The sequence below is a fragment of the Rhopalosiphum maidis genome, chromosome 1, assembly GCF_003676215.2.
Source record: "Rhopalosiphum maidis isolate BTI-1 chromosome 1, ASM367621v3, whole genome shotgun sequence".
Taxonomy (NCBI): domain Eukaryota; kingdom Metazoa; phylum Arthropoda; class Insecta; order Hemiptera; family Aphididae; genus Rhopalosiphum; species Rhopalosiphum maidis.
The window spans coordinates 6,505,542-6,526,281 of NC_040877.1; the positions used below are offsets into that span (position 1 = coordinate 6,505,542).

The 20,740-nt window shown below is 29.4% G+C and overlaps 1 protein-coding gene across 1 annotated transcript; it reads right to left on the bottom strand.

The window, feature by feature from the left end:
- Window positions 1-1,351: 1,351 nt before the first annotated feature.
- LOC113549714 lies at window positions 1,352-19,975 on the bottom strand. The gene is made up of 3 exons (XM_026951155.1): window positions 19,706-19,975; window positions 4,532-4,759; window positions 1,352-1,587 (listed from the first exon to the last, which is right to left on the bottom strand). Exons 1-3 carry the CDS (start codon window positions 19,923-19,925, stop codon window positions 1,352-1,354), a joined length of 684 nt encoding a protein of 227 aa, XP_026806956.1. The 5' UTR covers window positions 19,926-19,975.
- Window positions 19,976-20,740: the final 765 nt, after the last annotated feature.

Sequence of the window (20,740 nt, forward strand, 5' to 3'; positions counted from 1 at the left end):
ATGCTTTTTTTTTCTCTTCAAACAAGACTTAATGGAGCCTTAAAATCTCTGAAACAATTCCGGATACGTGACCCATAATATAATATAAAATACAGATTAACAGATCCGATAAAAATTAAACATCTTTCACCTAACACTGTAGTTATGTACTTCGAACTATTTCGGTGTGCATATAAATGTAATTTTAACCGTCGAGCGCGTCTTTTACGTATTCTGTTTGCATACAAATTTGATTTTCGCTCTCAAGAATCGCGTTATTGGGATAGGCATGTTATGCGGCGGGTAACAATTAAAACGTTCTCTATCTCTGGTACAAAACAGGGAATAAGGGAGGATTTAAATGTAAATAACATTAGTGATTAGACAAGACATACGGTCATACCGAATACAATTGTTTAACGTAGGTATATTGAAATAAAATGCTAATACATTTTACTTTACCTGTTACCTGGTAGCAATACGCGCGGAACAAGCCATGAAACGAGATTTCTTCGGAAAACGAATAATATTACGTGACATGCCGAATGGTTGTATTATTATAATTATTATTTATAATAATTATTCATTGTGCTGAGTAATCAAAATATACCTAATGGTGAAACTTCGTGTTAATACATAACGAATATAAGATGACACGTGACGTGTCTAACCGCTAAAAAAATATGCATATATTTAATAATATATTATAATATTATTAAAATATAAAATAAATACTATTACACGTTACTACGAAGTATTTCTAATTTTTTTGTTATCATTTCTATTTCAAAACATTACAGTGTATGTCGGGTAAACTTAGGTTGAAATAAGTTATTTTAAACGTGATAATGTTCATCCGAACTGGCGTAAAAAGTCGTAGATGACGTATGGTGTTCGATAGATAACATTGCTACAAGCCTTTGCGGAGACGCGTGCGAGGAAACTCGTTTTATTATCATCCGACCGAATTGCCGTTCGACGAAAAGCTTACCGTTAAAAGCGTCGCGCTTGGCGTATTGTTTGCACAGTACATCAAAACGAAACGTATATATTATGTGTATTGTACGTGTGCGGATATAATGCATGAATAATAAAACTTTTGTTTTTTTTCTCTCTCTCTCTTGCAGTAGTTTTGGATACCACGAGCACGCATATATTTTATGTAATTTATTGTAAATTTAACGACAAACACGATAAAAAGACAAAACCTCGTTATATAGGTTACTTAAACCAAAGGTAGGCACTTAACCTCTTTAGCAATAGTAAAAAGACAAAAACACGAAACGATTATACTACGCTGTTCGTAAAAATAACATAAAATATAATATTATGCACAATGGCCATTGGTCATAATAATAATAACAACAGTATACTATGGTCGGCGTTTCCGGAACAAGTCGCCCGCTAACGACTTCTTGTACTCTTCCCATCTGTTTTCCACGACGAACTTCCGGAACGACTGCTCGACCGTCGGATTGGTACCGTCCAGAGAGCACACGGTCCTTCCCCAGATGTTAGACCCGTTGTGTTTTGCGAGGAACGACAACGGGACGAGCAGACACTTGACATCGGCCGTGGCTATCACCATCCGACCCGAACGCCTTTCGCCTGCGGACGCACAAAATACGCATTTCCGTTATCAATAAACACAACGATTTTCGGGATGATTTATAATGGTTTCGAATTGAATTGGTTAGGCGTTGGCCGGTATATCAGTGTGGTCTTGGAAAATAATAGTTTTCCGGCAATGTAATCATATAAATCAAATGGTAATAATGACATAATTTATAAATGTATAGGAGATAAAATGATAACTGAATTTTAATTTTTGTCAAACTATTTCGTTTTTAGGTTACATTTTTATTGATTTTCCCAAATATATTTTGTTTATTTTACTATATCGTTCAATACTTAAGTAACGATAAGTAAACTAACTTAACTCTTACCCCTAGCCCTAAGTAATCTTGTACGGTCGAGCATTAAAAGTGCGAAACGTAGACATTTTGTATGGTCGAGTAAAAATTAAGATAGCAGAAAGCGGGCACTTTGTACTACTATAGAGATGAATAAAGTATAATATAAATAAGTCTTTATAGCATCTGTTCGAAACGCAACTCTCCTTAAGAATTTATAACAGACAAAAATCCAATACTATAAACTATTAAACTATTGAATTTATAATATAATTAGCATCAAAAAGAAAATAACAAATTCGAATTTTTAAATTCCTTATATCAGTAAACTTTTACGACCACAGAACCTTTGAGAAATAGTTTCGTGGAAGCCACTTTTTTTAAAATAATACAAAATAATAATTTTTAATTATATAAATAATTCAAATATACTATAAAATAATTTTCTCAATAATCACATACATCTGGCAGAACACACTTTGGGAAACGCTGCCCTACATATTGGCTATATTACACATGGACATGTAGTTTTGAACGATTTTTTTCATTATAATTATTTGTTTATATTTATATTGTACACATTTTCAATTTACTTTTTAACATAACTTTTGATAATATAGTAATAATGAACATTTGTAAAATTAACTTTTTATTTAATTTTTAATTTTTTAATAATTTACATTATATATACTTAATACTAAGGTGTATAACTTATACTTACAATAAACACTTTATATATAAATATTATATAAATATATATATAATAGTACAAAGTGTCCGCGCTAAACAATTTAAACAATAGACCGTACAAAGTGACCGTTTTCCCTTACCCCTTAATGTTGTGTTATATATTTTATTTTATAATTATCTATTATTACTATTAAACTATTGTATAAGTGCTTGTAAAATTTGCTAAATATATAACGAGTACCTAATTCATTGAGAAATAACTGAGTTCCTTATAGTTACTAATGATAATATCTGTGAAAACTTACATTGTTCAAAATATGATGAACTTCGGCCGTACCCGGTGATCAATATAGACATTTTTATTTTTATTTAAGCCCACGCTACATTGAACATCAACAAATATTATTTTTCTCTATCAAAATAAAATTAACAGCGTACGATTCAGCTCTCGCAGTACAAAATCTACCAAATGAGAGGCGTTTAAAGAATGATAATACGCTGGTAACGAAATTAAAACCCATCAATCATTGTTGTTTGGCCCCATTCTTAGCAAAGATTGTGATTTGTGACGTATTCCTCTCTCATCATCATTTACTTATTTATTTTCGAAACCTATATAGAGATACAGACATAAAGCAGCCTGGACAGGGGCCTATTGACGAAGAATCGTTTAATCAATAAAGGTCGATTACTGACGAGCGAAGACACTATATAGTACGAGAATAGAGTTTTGTAAATATATAAGAAAAAATAATTAAATACAGAAGCGGATGAATAATAATTTCGCATTGGTCGATTAGTTTGAACTCGGTCAAATGTTGAAGTATAAATTCATATTGTTTAATTCGTTATTATTTTCAAGTAACATTCTTTATAAATTAACGTTTTTATCTCAACGTGTTTTCAATCAGTATTATAATAATAATAATAATAAAAACGAGAAACAAGTAAAAAACATACTACAATTAACAATATAAATAGAAAAACGTATGGACATATATTATTTTACTATCTTTTTTTTACATTTCGTATCATTATTCAATCAACACTAAACAGATAAGCGCACTCCTGTCGTCACTACTCACAGGTATCTCACCAAGTTTTCTTCAATATCCATTCCTCAGTCCTCACACTTGTGTCCGTTTGAGTCTAAAGAGTGATTTTTTTTTTTATATATACGGGGTAATTTTTTTATCATGAACCACTCATTATTTCAAAAAGTATTCATGTTTTTGAAAACATTTTTTTACATAGTTTCAAGTTGTTAAAAAGACTACGTTTTTATTAAAAAATTATATTTTTAAATATTTTTTATCCTTATATTTTTTTTAAGTTTTTTACTTTTTGAATGACAATATAGAGTTTTAATTTCATATTCCAAATCGGAATAATTGTCTGAGTATTTTGATACATAAAAATTGAATTTAGGGCGAGTAGTTTATGAGTTATACTTCTTTAAAGTTTAGACAAGCGGAGTAGTAGACAAACATTTTGTGGGGTAACCCCGTACCACATCACTCCGCTTGTCTAAACTTTAAATACTGTATAACTCATAAACTACTCGTCCTAAATTTGATTTTTATGTATCAAAATACTCAGAAAATTATTCTGTTCTGATAAATGCAATTAAAACTATGTTGTCATTCAAAAAATATAAGGATAAAAAATATTTAAAAATATAATTTTTTAATAAAACCGTTGTTTTTTTAACAACTTGAAACTATGTAAAAAAATGTTTTCAAAAACATGAATACTTTTTGAAATAATGAGTGTTATATGATAAAAAAATCACCCTGTATATCGTTATTGAGAAAGAAACGGTATTAAATATATTCTCGACCTAATGTGGCTCAGTGGATGGATTAATAATGTCTAGATACATTCTATCCGTCTAGAATGCGCATAATAATCAATACAAATATATAATGATATAATATCATACGTCTCACCCAGACCAAAAACCGAACCCGGACGTAGATTAGACATCTTCATGTAGACCGTCTGCACATTTCCCTGTATGTCCAAATGTGATTGGCCATCGCCATTATGATCTCGGATCAGTGCAAAACGGTTGCGGCCGTTTACTGTCGTCTTGCGGACATGAAGTCGCTGCATGCAAGTGCACCGACCTTCGAGCACGAAGTAAGCATTCGCCTCGTTGGAGTTACGATCGTCATCTGCACAATACATAAAAAAACAAGACGCTGATGTTATTTCAGTAATACGTTCATTTTGATCGGTAAAATTGTAAGCAATAAGTCAGTAATAATAGGTAGTGATAACAATATATTTTCAATATGTAATTCAATAATTGAAAATAAATTTTTATAAATAATAATAAAACAAACAGAAATTTACCTAACTATGACATCGATCATTTTTAACATGGGCTACTATTGTAGTGATCAAAATTTCAAACATTAAACATTTATGACAATTACAACAATTTGATTGATAATTCAAAGTGTTTTCAAAAAGTTTATTTTCTACAAACTTAATATTTTAAATGAAACCAAACTAAGTATGCTCATCTCAATTTTTCATTTAATGATGAATTTATTCAAATTCTAATTTTTGATATTTTTAAAATTTTTGTGTTAGGGATAATAGTCGAAAATGGTTTTATAAATATTTAAAATATATTATAATACAGACTATTGATGAATTATGAAATCAGATGTAACTAGATTACTAATTACTATAATATCGCACGTAAATTAGAAAAGTTAAAAATAAACGTGTGTAACGCCAAAAATGTTACTTTTACTAAATGTAATATATATATATTTTATATATTATGTTAAATAATATTTAAATAACAATTTATTAATATCCAATTTATTTGTAGTATATTATATTTATTCTGTGGTATAATTTCTGAGCAAATAAAAGTAACTTACAAATTGATAACAATAGTAATAATTATTTCATGACCGACATGACCACAATGATATAAATATAATTAATATTATTATTAAATTACGTTTAAATAGACTGTACATGTTTAACATCATTGATAAAATACATGCGTAAAAAAAAACATTTGTACAATAATATATTATTAAAATAAACCGAATAACTATTTCCATTGTTAAAAACGTATGCACGTATTATAATAAAACAATACGAGACAATTAACTGCGTTTTATGCAAATACTGTAGTAGTACTCGTAGATTTTACACGGCAGACGATTAAAGTCACGCCGGAAGAGTGTGCATTACTTCAAAGCTCTATATTCCTCCTCTTTCTCTCTCTTCTCCCTCACCCTTTATCTCTCTCTCTCTCTCTCTAGGACATTTTTCCTCGACCTTATTACTATATTAAAGTACAAGCGAAAAACATTATTTTTATTACCAACTCATGGATATTAGTCGAAGTAGCCTTTTTAATGCACTTGTAATTTTCAATTCAATTTTTATCAAATAAAGTATTTTTATAAATGTAATAAAAACTAAATCTATAATACTAAATTCAATACACTCATACGTATACATATATATATATATCAGTAATAATATATTTTGTAAAAAAAAAGTTTTGACTTATCGTTAGTTTGAGGAGCAAGAAGGTTGTCAGCCAGAGTAATATGGTAATAATTTTTAAATCGTACATTTGAACCATTCGATGATTTTTCATTCGTTTGCAGCTTATATTATTGCGAGAAGCATTTGTATTATCCATTGTACTCGACGAATGTCTGTATAGTACTATTGAGCATTATAGAAGATGGAGAGCTGTTGTGTTATTGCACTGACGCCTTTAATTATGTATTGTTATACGAATCTAATATAGTGAGAAATTTGTTGTACGTCCGGAGTAGTACCACTCTATAGAAAATATAGGTAGTGCTATATTGCTGTTTCTCTATAAATGAATTCCAGCTAGATGTCTCGTCTGAAATTTCGCTAGAAACCGGAACATATTCCACGCCTACTTGTCGATAATATTTTTCGTTATAAATGCATTTTTTCTCAAACGTTAAATTTCTCGAATGTCATAAAAGAATATAGTGTATAGACGCAGTTTATTCTGAACTTGTTTTTTCGTATAATATGTAAGCTGTAGAAATATACTAAATTACCCGATAAACTGACCAACGGTAGCTGATGCACAACAGACATGATTTAAAGTATAATAATATTGTCAATATTACACATACATATTTTACAGTAATAAATATTTTAGTGTTTTGTTTCGTCGTGGAAAAAAAATGATCAAACGAAATTTCAAAAGTCAGACGCGTGAAAATCTATCGAAACAACATAGTTCATATTATGATATTAATGAATTTATTATACTTACATATATTTGTATACAAGTATTAAACTTTGTAGTTCATCAGCACGCGTTCGTAGTCTCACATCACTCGATAACACTGACGACGATTTATATTTTCTACTCAGTTTTGGAAATACAAATAACTCCGTTTGATAATATCATCGTACGTTGACTATCGCGAACCGATTATACAATACAGAGCCAAATTCACAAAGACGAATACCATAGACAGTAAGGGGGAATTATGCTGTTTTATAAGGAAAGGGGGATAGGACATGACACTTGGGCACAACCCCAGACTAAAAACGCTTAACTCGTTATTCACTAAATATTATTATTTTAGTAGATTTAAATTAGGCGGAAAATCAGTATTTTTGGGACACGTATAATTCTCCGTTTACAAAACTATTTAATTGAATTATTAAAATTATTTTTATGACTGTTTGTATATTTTAAACAAATCTAGTATCTGCATTTTAGACGTTAATGTATTAGTATTCTAAACGTGGTTTACAGTAACAATTAAAATTAATTTCGTTAAATAAAACAAACACAACACAATACGTATACACCGAATTGCATAAATCGTGTTTCGGTAATTAATGTTGGCAAACCGAGTACAATAGTTGTTACAAGAGACATATCTTATATAGTATATTATTATAGACGTTGAGTTAAGATGTCGCATCTTTGTTTTGTTTTTATTGCCTTATTTAAGGTAATTTTATTCCCCCTAGCCTGAAAAACTTAAGATCAATAAAATGAAATTAATTTGTATTTCGAACACACTTAATTCATAAGTAATAGATTAATTCGTTTAAAATATAAACCCGGAGTTTTGTATGGACAAATATTTGTTTTTATTCTAGCACACCAATGCAACTAGTATTCGCGATGTATAGATATTACATATCGGTAAGACTAGAAAACACCACTTTAAAAATTGACGAAACAATCCAGGCGATTTCCCCTTATGGCCTATGCTATGATATATGAAACATAAATCCACTCCTTTTCTTTTATTTCGTCAACAGCATTGTACTCTCACGCATAATTAATAACTACTATATCAATGCAAAATCGTACTTTGGTAGCCCGGTAGTTGGTACAGGGTAATCTACATAAACTTCATTATAATTTTCTTAGGTAAATAATGATTTGCAAAACGTCACATTATATTATGTAAATAAACCAATTTATTTGTGATCGACATCAGCCTCGGTAGCAAACTAATTTTTATCGTCTATCGTGTTGTGCTCTCGATATATACTTATACGCGTGGAACGATCATTATTTGATTATATTTTTCATACATTCGTTTATATCAACGTTGATGGATACAACACGTGGTTAGTATAGTTTTTCACTGTTTACTTTTAGCGCGTTTCTTCTAAGAAGATTGTGATATACTTATTTATATATACCTATATATATATATATATATATATAGGTATTTATGTGTGTGTGTCTATGAAATAAAACAAACAATAGGAGGAAAGTTTTTGTCTGAAAAAAAAACAATACCCTGGAGAGAGTTAAAGTTATTTTTAACGTCAAATAACGAACGCCTCGTGGTCATTTTTGTTCAAAGAAAATATATAAAACTCACTTAAACAGCAAAAAAAAAAAATATATATATATATATGTTATATGCTATCGTACGTTTAAATAAAGTTCAAATAATATAAAGTCTGTATCACGTGGTTGCATTATCTCTTCAACCATACAACGGCACAGTGGTTACGCGTTATAGTGTTAGTCGCACGGGATCGTGGGTTCGAATCCCATGCACCGGCTGAACGTATTTTCTATCGACTTTATTTCCCGTCCACGTTATGAGTGCTGCGAGTTTATGACCGACCATTGTGTAGCCGTGTGTTTATTCGGTCGTTATCACTACGATACGAAACACGTTTCTTCGATTAATCTCGAGATCTGAAACGTTGTATTGTAATAGTTTAGGTATTTAAAAATGTATTCACAGTATTATCGGCGTATGAAAAGGTCACGATTGACGAATACAACCTAAAATGTGGTTTTTCTTTTCTTGAGATTCCGATTTTTCCAAAGACCACCAAACGGCGTCCCGTCATCGTTTCCTTTTGGTCGTACAGCTACGCGTCAAAACAAAACATGCTCATCTTCATTATATGGCGCTCTTCGATGCGTTGTTTTGGATTTTGAATTTCGACAGGACGAGTGTCAGGTGTTCGGCGCGGTTCCAACAATTACGCAGGCTTCTTACGGCAAACACAACGAAACTCGAAACAATTGATTTTATGCTGTACAAAACAAGCGATCCCGATGTGCCCTGTCGTTAGTTTTGCAATCGACATACGAATGACTAAGACAAATTATAATTATTTGTATATTATCTGTAACCCGGTGAAGAGGGGACGTTACAGTACCACAAAAGATGATATTTTAAACAAAATTTAATAAATCGAATGTCCTTTTATGTTGTATTTCGTCATAATATACAGTACTACTTTATTTAAATATAATATATACGCTATGTACGTTTTTAACTTATAAACGCGTATTATAATATATTATTGTTAATTTCCACACGATCATTTAATAATTCAATACCTTTTTTAAATATATTACTACATATATCTACTATGGACTTACCCCTCCCCCCAAAAAAAAAAAATTAAAATAGGTAAGTTTTGAGCATGGGCCGTAACGTACAAATACCTACTCGACATCGTTCTTTTTATCCATATAAAATTACATCATTTATCTATTATCTTGACAAAGTTTTGGATTTTTTATTTTTATCTAGTTAATTTTAAATCTATTATCTTTTATCTTTATTTAGATAATATTTTAATTATATATTCTATACTTACACTGGTTGTATAACATTATAGTTTCAGTCCTACTTAACCTTGTTTGAATGTTTGATATTCTTGCGTAAAATATTATTTACTCGCAGCGCAACGTGTAGACAAAATTGGTAGGTACATAAATATTCATCGAAACGTCCAACAGTCTTCTTATAGGAATTTACTATAGAAAACTTAAGGTCGTAATAAGGGTGACAGCGAAATACCATCACTCCGGATTTGCTAGGTTTTTGGAGGGTTCAGAAGTACTAGTATAAGTGTATTGCTGTGCACGACAAATAAGTCTACAACCATTATACTTTTAGTTTTATCGTGGTTTATTATTATTGTAGATTAGATATATTTTATTCATTGTTTTAGACGTTGGTTAATAAAATATTATATTTTGATTATTGTTTAATATTATAATAAAGCAATATCTTATTTTAAAAAATAAAACAAAATGGTGTAACTTCTAGAATATTAGTCATAAAAAAAAAAAAAAATTAAAAAATGTACTTATAATATTTTTAGTTAGTAAATTAGACAATTATTTTATGACGAAAAATCTGAAGATTTAACATGTACGCATCAAATGCTGAGTGTTTGTAAGTTCTTGTAAACTTTTTGTATCCAAATGATTACCGGTGATTCATTTGTTTAAGGTAGAGGGGCGCGGTAACATGAGCAGCGTCGTCGCTTTACCTAGGGCAACAAAACACTAAATCCGTCTCTGAGCACACTTCGTATAATAAATATCAAACAATTAACATAAATACACATTTATTCAAACTACTGAACTACTGATTTTAATCGGAGCTAGACTCTAGCCGCTAAATGTTCTGGTCAAATCTATCAGTAAATTCCTGTACTACGCGCGATTGTCTGTCTAATTTGCACGATATTCTTGATTTAAGTCAGAAGAATATTTTTTTTCACTGTGTGATTTTAGATATTTTGAATAACTTTCACTTTCATTGCTCAACTACGATACGCTTTACACCAATATCGTTGCCTTTGAAAATAACTTTTGCCTATTCACGGTATAGTTACTGGAATTTAAACCTGGATACAATATACTTTGGTCCCCGGAGGTTCGTATGATTTTAATTTAGATGTACCCTACACATCGACCGCTTTTCGTACTACTTGCTGAGTATACGTCTTAAGTGCATGGTATGACATCAATACATTTATTTATTATTACATAGAGGAATTTTACAACTGATTTAAATAATTAACTACCACAACTTACCAGCTTACCAGTAATCCTTCTGACATTCGAATAGGCCAAAACAAATAAAGTTTTATACGTTAAAAATGGTAAAAGTTTCCGGAATTTGTTACCTGTTCGTCAATGTACTTTGCATATATAATAAAATGTAAATGCCTATAATTAATTGTATGAAACTGTATTTATAATGTTATTATTTAACTTAAACAATTGTCGATGGGCCAAATGTCTGTGTTTGTGTGTTATAATCATAAAATAATAATTAATCATCGTTATTACGTTACACAATAATAATCGATAATAATAATTAATTTCATAAACCGTTCTTTTTTCAAATAGCATCATTTTATAATAAATTTTGTATATTCGTTTCCTTCATTAATAACATTCGTCATAACGACAAAGTTATTTAATAAGTAACCGCAATACCACTGGTTTTAATATTATTTATATAATGAAAACGGGCCATTCAAATATTATTACAATATTAATTAAAAAACGAACTAAACCGTGTAATAATAAAACGCAATATTTTAATTTTGCATAATTACCTCTATCCCACCGACCGTGATAATACGAATATAACGAAAAAGCGTTTATTCCTCCCTATTGTAAAATCATCATACCCAGCTTATATTTACTGTGCAGGAACGCGCGTATACCCATCAGATCTGTAAAATAGCTTTGGCACCACGTCAAAAAATGTAATATTAATATAATATGTGTGTATAGTCTATACTTTTTACATCACGTACACCGCTGTACGCATCGAAAGTGTAACATAATACATATTATAATGATCGTTATATTTTACGATTATTTCATATTATATTTACGTGGGTATTTAATATCGCTATGCTAATGGGGGAGTTATAACTCTAGCCGAGTATGATTGCTTTAACGGCCTACTTTTATAGTAAGACATTTTTCAACGCGAGTAGTCGCGGTTTGTAATTAGGTATATTGTCTGGGATATAAACGTATCGCCTATGTAATTCGGCAGATTTATGACCGATTCGCGTATTGTTTTTTTACGCAGTAAATAATGTTTGTAGATTTAAATCCCAACCGCGTTATTTACCACACTTAAAGCGTACACGCTATTTTTTTTTTTTTTTTTTAACTCATCGTCGGCCCGCATTATGAATGCATTTATTACGTACATACAATTTTAATATAAAAGGCCCCTAGATCTACGTTCATCATATAGTAAATGGCTGTGTAATTATTTTGCTCCCGTGAAATCGTTTCGAATTTAGTGTTCCATTTTTTTCGTTGTACGTCGTACAGATTTATCGTTATTGACCCCAGCGAGAAATTACCATCCGACAAACGCCGCAATGATCCATCTTGCGGACATCATAGTAGTGTATGCCGTACATAGATTCCGTACGGTCTATCCCGTCTATAATCCCGTGACTAATGATTTCATCAATTTTTCGGATTCCGAATGATATTCAATAGTTGGTCTTACATTATAGCAGTCAAATTAATTGTTTTCAGTAAATTATTTCGATAAAATAAATGCTGAACATTTTGAAGAAATTTAAAAATATTCATCTGTTTAACTTTACTAAATCACGAGTTGAAGCTAAGTGGACATATGTTATAATTTCTATTTCTATTAAAAATGTCTTCTAAAAAAATATCTCCTAAAGAAACATATCTAGAGGGTGTTAATTATAGAGCCTACCCATATAGCACTTGTAATAGGAAAAGATATTTCATATATCACTACAAAATTGGTCGTTGTAATATCGTGATTATTTTCGTCGCAAACATTATTGTGTATACGCGAGTCCAGTGCTGGACGCATAGGTATTGATATAATATAATATGTGGAAATAGCAGTAAGTTTTCCTCAGACGCGTACACTAAAACAATATAATTTCCGAATGTTAAACGTAAACGAAAAAAAAGGCAAACACGAAAACGTCGGTATGGTCCAATACAAACGGTCGGGGTCACGTGTAAAAATGTCAAATTCAATAAATAACGGTTAAGTCTTGTCTCTCCTCCGCTCCTTCTTACTACCACAATCACCCACGATCGACCCACGAAAGTCTTCGGGGAAGTCCAGACCTATAATACTGGCGGTATAGGCCACACCGTGAGAAGGTAATAGATTGCACCTGCGGGATGGCGCCACGTGACATCAAAAATGGAGTAGAGATATTATTGTTTATTTCAAAAAAAAAAAAAAAAAAAACGTTTTAAGAACGCGTTTAGTGAAAAAAAAAGATTACTCACGGTATTTATTAATAAATTATAAGCAAATGCAAAATACACGATCAAATTGTATTTTAAATTGTTTTGAATCATTAAACTCGTCTTGCGATATTGAATAACTGTGGTGATTATTATGTTTTTCTTTACAATTCTTACCCTGCCACACTACCATAATATCTATGTATTTATTATTATTGATATCATGGGTATTGGTGTCAGAATTCCATTTTAAACCCACTAAAAAGCCGAATTTTAAAATTGTTATGTAAATACCTAACACAAAATCTAAACGAGTATATTTTCAGTTATTAAAACGTTTGTATTGAGGATAATAGTTCTTAAAAGTTATTAAAATAAATACAATATTGGATCTAATGTTTATTATATTTGAAAAATTTTTAAAAATTATGCATTTTGATAGGATAATAATAATTAGGCACTAACCTTTTCAAGTCACCATAGTCCTCACAAGTTCAATCATTTATAATCATGGGTCTATTCTTAGCACACAAAATTAAATAGCTCAACAACTATTAGCTCGTTATTTAATTTTGTTAGCACAACATTTTCAGAAAAAATTCTGGTTTAAAAAAATGGAAGGCTGTATCTTCATACAACACTCAATGAGTACTACAAAAATTTTCAAGAATTTTAAAATATTATGACGTTTAAATATGTTTGAAAATTTCAAAAAAAAAAATTAGTCATTCAATTAAGCATCATATTAACTAGTACATATTATCACGAACAATGATGAAATATTTCATTTTTAAACGTCTTTCTTTATAAATACCATTACTGACTTGATCATCAATATATATTAATATAAATATAATTTGTGATACAATTAAATATAGGTATAATAAGATTTAGTTTTTCGGTGATTTTCTAATGTCCGTATGTACATATAAATTATATCCATTGTATACGATAAAATCATGGCAAGTTCAACGTCTGATTTTATATTTAATTCCTAAAATGTACATTTTATTATTATGTGTTCAAGTGCGTGGTTACACAATATTAATTATATATATATATGATAAATCATGTTCATAAAATCTATCAAGTTTTTTTTTATCGTTCTTCGTGCCACTTACAATGTAAAGTATGAAAATATAAATATATGTACAAACGTTGTCTAGAGGTAGCCAGACCTTTTTTTTATTTATTTATTTTTTTTGCAAAGTTCGACCTACAGTTATTTTTATTCTCAGGAGATCGACTTAGACATTTTTAAAGCACCGTATACATTAAGTTAAATACAGATGGAACTGCTGCGGCCGTATGATAAATATATACCGATTCTAATAAATTATTCCGAGTTGACTCTTAAGAAGTCCTACGAGTATTTGGTCACCTACGATAGCATAATATATGTACAACAGCACTGTCGATTAGGACAACAAGAGAAGGCCCACTGCCGTCGCTTCCATGTAATTTATTTGAATTATTCTTAATATATTACGTTTATTAGTATTTATTTTATGAATGAGTGTTCGTCAATATTTAAAATATTGATTTTTGTCTTTGTCGTTACCCACTAAATAGTAATACGCGTAGTTAACAATATACAATTGAAATCGGTACAAATAAACACAAGGAATTAACTTGCATTGCTTAACTACTGCATTTTATGCATTGGTGCGATTTGGTCTGATTTTGGAATGAATAAGAATCAGCTGATTGGTGTCTAAATAACTAAAAGTATATACTGTATGCAAATAATAGATAAAATTTAAAAAATTTAATAACGTTTCTTTCGCATGGTTAGCGCTATACGATTGATTTGGCAGGTCATTTGATTTCTGAGGTTGAGTACCGATACAATATGTAGACGTAATTTTATTAATATAACTTAATATATAAACTTTTGAATTGTTACATTGACAGTCCAAACTTATTGCAAAGAATATCGTTTGATGTCTCCCAAGTGAATACTCCTAATAATTTCCACTGTGTTCATACCGAACTATAGGTAAAACATTTTGCTCTAATAGCAGTCTCATGCATCGAATCTTAAACTTTTCTGGTGATTCAAATAATTTTGATTTCTTTTAAGACAATAAGTTTAAATTAAAACATTGTGTTCCAAATACAGACATGTTTTATAGTATAAATTAACTAATTTTTATTATATTATAATATATACCTATACTTAGTTATTTTACTCTTGCCCTTCGTGGACGTAAAATATTATTTAAATATATGTATATATTCCACATTGCCTGTTACATATAAATAAATAAATAGTCACTTCAGCCAATTTTTTTTTCTATTTGAACGCCTGCAAAAAAAAAAAATTAAAATTTGTCAAATTTTTTTGAGACGAAAATTTGTTTTAGATCACTATTTCCTGTTGGACGATCGTGTTAATGACGATAATAATTAATAACCCTACAAAATTCGAATCAATTATTATGAATGCTCCCAATGAGAAAGACGAATACAATTATAATAATACATAATATTATTGCACCCTACATACTCGAGGTATAAAATAAACTAAAATGAGGGGAAATTATCCTTAGAAAAATCGTTTAAAATCAAATTATAAATAAAATCTGTAAAGAATATGTTCAATTAAATTATATACAGCTATAAATTATTTTTTAAGTGTAAATAGTCGAACTTTTTCCTAGCAAAAGTTAGTAAATTATTTTTATAATATTACAATTTTAACAAAATATATTCATATATTTTTGCCCGGATAATTTTAAAAAGTATTTAGAGATTTTAATTTTAAGCTCCCGAGAGTCCAATTTTCAATAACAAACCTTCGTCAAAGTTGATGATCTGAGCATTTTTCCACTATAAAAAGTGTCTTCAGGTACAAAAAAAAACACATCATTGTAAAATCAATACATTCTTTGCTCCGCTCAAAATCTAATATCTATTGGTATCAATATAATATAAAATGTTTAACAACATCTTACAAAGTAAATCAATGCTGCAAAATATTACTTTTGTATACTATTTTGATATTTGTTTAATAATTTATGATTTTGGATGATTGCACCATAAGTTTTAATTTTGGACTATTTAACCGCAAACTTTCTTGATTATGGAAATTTTGGTAAATTAACTTTTCTACAAGAGAACGCCACTATCAAAAATTATGATTGAAGCATGTTTTCTTAAAGTTTTTTAATTGTGCGCGTAGTTAGTGACATGGAAACAAAAACTGTGATAAGAAAAACTTATGCAATGAAAAACACTACTTTGAAATAGTAGAACATTTTATATAACTCCTTCTAGTAATAACTATTTTCTACGACAAAACATTTATTAAAGTCATCATTATTAAATACTCGATCTTGATGAATCATAATGAGAGTTGAGTGTACTAAGCAATTAAAATATTTAAAATACTTAATGTATTATTTAATAACTTATAGACATTTTAAAAATTCTATCTCAATAATATACGCATATAATACTATTTATGGTCAATATAATATGTATATTTATTTTTTAGCATAAAACTTTAATCATGGTAAATTTAATGAAAAATTCAAAATCCTACGTATTTTATGTTAACATATTAACTTAAATAATAATGTTTTCTATTTTTATTTCATATTATATTGTACATCATAATTATTATGTAAAAGACATTAGCATTTTTTTATCTTAGTAACATTATTTAAAAATGTAAACTCATATTATATTTTTTGTATATTAAACCTTTTTTTTTTCACTTTAATAATTAACTTAAAAATAGTTCAGTATATATTAATACAAAGCTTTGAAAAAATATATAAATAAAATTTCGTCAAGTTATGGTAATGCAATGATTTTATTCTAACCTAGTTCTTCATAATATAAATAAATAAAATCTGTTTTTGATAAAAACTAAAAAATTTGATTTGAAAATAAACAAAAATGATATAAAAATAGTGTTAGTCGACCAATGCAATTCTAAGGATTTAGATAAATAATTATTATAGAAGTAAAATCGATTTGTCAGTACATTTTTATAAGCTTTTCAAAAGGTATTTAGAGCTTTAAAGCTTTATTTTAAACGTTTTTACTGCAGATTTTTAGATTTAACATTCGTACTATAGCTATTAACGATTTAAGAATGAACAATCAATTCCCAAAGGTTCTCAACTTTTAACTGATATTCTAGAATATTTTACTTTCAGATTACATCGTAGTAATTTGAGTTAATTCCTAATTTGAAGTTTGGGAAATAAATTTCCCATTGAGAATCTAAACTAGGATTAAAAAAAATAATTGGTACAAATATAAAAAGTTCAGTATTGTACTGTTATGCCAACACAAAGTTGTTATAGTTAATACAGAAAGCTAAATTAATGATTTATAGTAATATCTAATAATTAATTATTAATCCTATCTAATTGAGTTTTTTCAGCAGTTTGTTCACGCAAAATTTGTATAATTTTGCAATCAAATTTCATCAGAAATTTGTTTTTTACAATTTATTTTATCAAATCTCGGTTTGAATATTGAAAATAAGTCATAAATCTTGAGGAGATTAAAATACCACCTCGACATCACTAAGAACAACAAAACAGTTGAAAGGTTTAATACTGCTATTAATGTGAATTATTCACTTTTGTTGCTTAAATCGAAAAATATATTTCATAGTATGAACAAATAGATTATTTTATTTATATGAGCATGGATAAATTCACATTTCATTAAACTTTAAACTTAGGTAAGTTTTCACTACCTATAGCAGATTTTTGAGTATAATATATTGCGTCAATAAAATACGTGATTAGCCTAACTTAAAATCTCAATATTTGTACAATTGTTTTTTAAAACATACTTATACTATGGCATACAGTATTACAAATACTACAATTTTAACAATAATATTTAAATGTATTGATTTTATAAATGATCAATAATATACTAATAATATAATAATCTAGTTCTTTCAGGATTTTTCATGTAATATTACGCACGTGAAGTTGACCCCACCACACCACATTATGCAATTTTTTGTTCAAACAAATTGTAGACAATAGTAAGACTATTATAAATAATTGCGAAATTAACCATCGGGGACTATGGGAAATACAAAATAAGTTGAAAGGGCCTTATTATTATATTAACGTGTATTTTCTCGATATTCCCATTATCACATGAGAATCAATAGAAGAGTCTTTGAAGCTACTGATTTTTAACAGAACTATAGAGAAAATAGGTCAAGTGGTTTTGTAGAAAGACACATTTTTCGTATAAAAACACATCGGTCATCTAAAAATCATAATAAATACACTATTCTATCAAAAACTATGTATGACATTATATAATATATGTATAAGAATATAGTTAACATAATTTTGTATTGCTGTGTTACTCGGAATACTGCAAGATTCCAAATACATATTAATATATAATATTATGTAAAAATGATTAAAATACATAGACAAAATCAATTTTTATAAGCAATTGAACTTCTAATTTCGAAAATTTTCGAAAAATTACGAATCATAATCAAATAATTTTACTGTTGAAAATGTATTAAGTGTACAATTTTCATAGTTCAACCCGTCGTTGGTGTCGCTATGAGCATTTCGCTCATAAAATTGCCATTTTAAGAACCACTGGTTTAAATATTATTGGAGTTGGATGATATTATATAAATGCTTCCTTGAGTTATTTACGAAAATGGTTACGGGAAAATATTAAAAGTTATAAATAAACTTACAAAGTTATCGGAGTTCAATGTAGCCGTATACGCGATAATACCGTGTAGTCAGCGTTGTACTCGTCCGTCACTAATCACCGTATATTTTATAATTATACTGTTTTTATTTTCGGTTTATTATCTTGTTATTTTATTGTTATCGTATTGTATTATCATACTTTAGCATTCTTATATTGACATTTGTCAGTGCCATGTTACACTTGTATGCTCACACGTGTATTTTAATAGGTGAGCGAAACGCTAGCACGACACTAACGGTGTAAAAAATATTAGAGACACCAACGACGGGTTAAGTTTGGAAATTGAATAAAACTTCCTCATAATGAGTTTTCACTGAAACAATATGGCGGCATAACACGTCTTTTACGTGTATAATTATTATATTTCATTAAACACACAACGAGATTTTCAAACGTAATGTTTTCGGAAGAAGCTATTTCAATATATTATCATATACACTACAATAGTAAAATAAATTACTTTACCTAATAGCAATATTAAAAAACATCCGTCTGCGTTCAGCATTGTTTTTCGTGTACAATGATACATCATTGAATTCAAATTTAACGCATCCATTACATGCAGTAACCCACTCGACACCTACCATATGGCGGAGCGGTATCCACTTTTTAGCCAACCTTTTTAAATTGCATACTACAGTTGAGCTTCATAAATTCTTTGTACACGTTCTATTACTATGCTAAACGTGTACGCGACACATTTTTCTACAAACCTTAAAAACTCGGAAAGAATTTGCACACGTTTGCTAAACGTTTTCCGGTAAGACATATTTTTTTTTATGCAAAATGTACGTAGATCGCCCGGATGTCTAGTCGATGACAGACTATATTATTGTATACATACCGTAGACGATGCTTCTCGCCGGAAATCGTCTTACGGCCGAAGTCTTGGCGCATTCGCGTCTCTCTAGGTCCGACAACTGAGCAAGTGGCCACACCGAGGTCACGGCGTCCGCAACTTCGGTCAGCTGCTTCTGGACCGACGCCATGAGCGAGCACTCCAATTGTTGGTCATCGGACGATCTGCTCACGACCTTGCGCGCAGCGTTCCTGAACGCTTCCATTCTCCGGAACTGACCGGAAAAACTAGAATATCGTCGAACCACGTCCGAGCACTCCGTGAGTTGTTTTAGTGCCGGTCGCAAGTACAATGTCTGACTGAACGATGCCGAGACATGTGCGCATAAAAACAAATCTTATATACAAAATGTATATTTATACAAGAAGACCGCACTTAGCTGTTTGATCGATGACGGTAGACAATCGCCGTCACGCAGACGACACGATCGACGCACAACAGTTAAACTGCTGACGAAACCACATTGTGTAGCTGTAATATAATATAACGTACAAAATAATGAATATAATATTATGAACGAGAATATACAATTTAAATGTTGTATAATATATTATTTTGAAAAACATTTTTAATATTATAAAGAATAGAAAATATTGTATTTGTTTGTAAAAATTATTTAGTGTTCTATTATATCCCTCAAATTATATTGAAAGTGAAACGATTATTAGTGTAATATATTCAACTTAAGTAGCTGTTTTTATTAGATCGATTTGTAGCGCATACTCTATATATTAACAGTATATGCGTAGAAACTGTTTCGATATTTTTGATTTTTTTATATTTTATACTTTCAAATAATTATGTTTGGGTTCAGAGTACAAGCTGAGTTTGATTTTGTAAATATATTTTATGCTAGTCTTACTATATTATTTAGATAAGGATACTATAATTAGTTAGTAAATATTATCCATAAGTTATAAATTCATATATGTGTGATTCGCATGTATTACTTACAAAAATATGTTATTTTTGTTAAATTGCAGCAGTATTTAGCCAATCCGTGCACATATGTAGTAATAT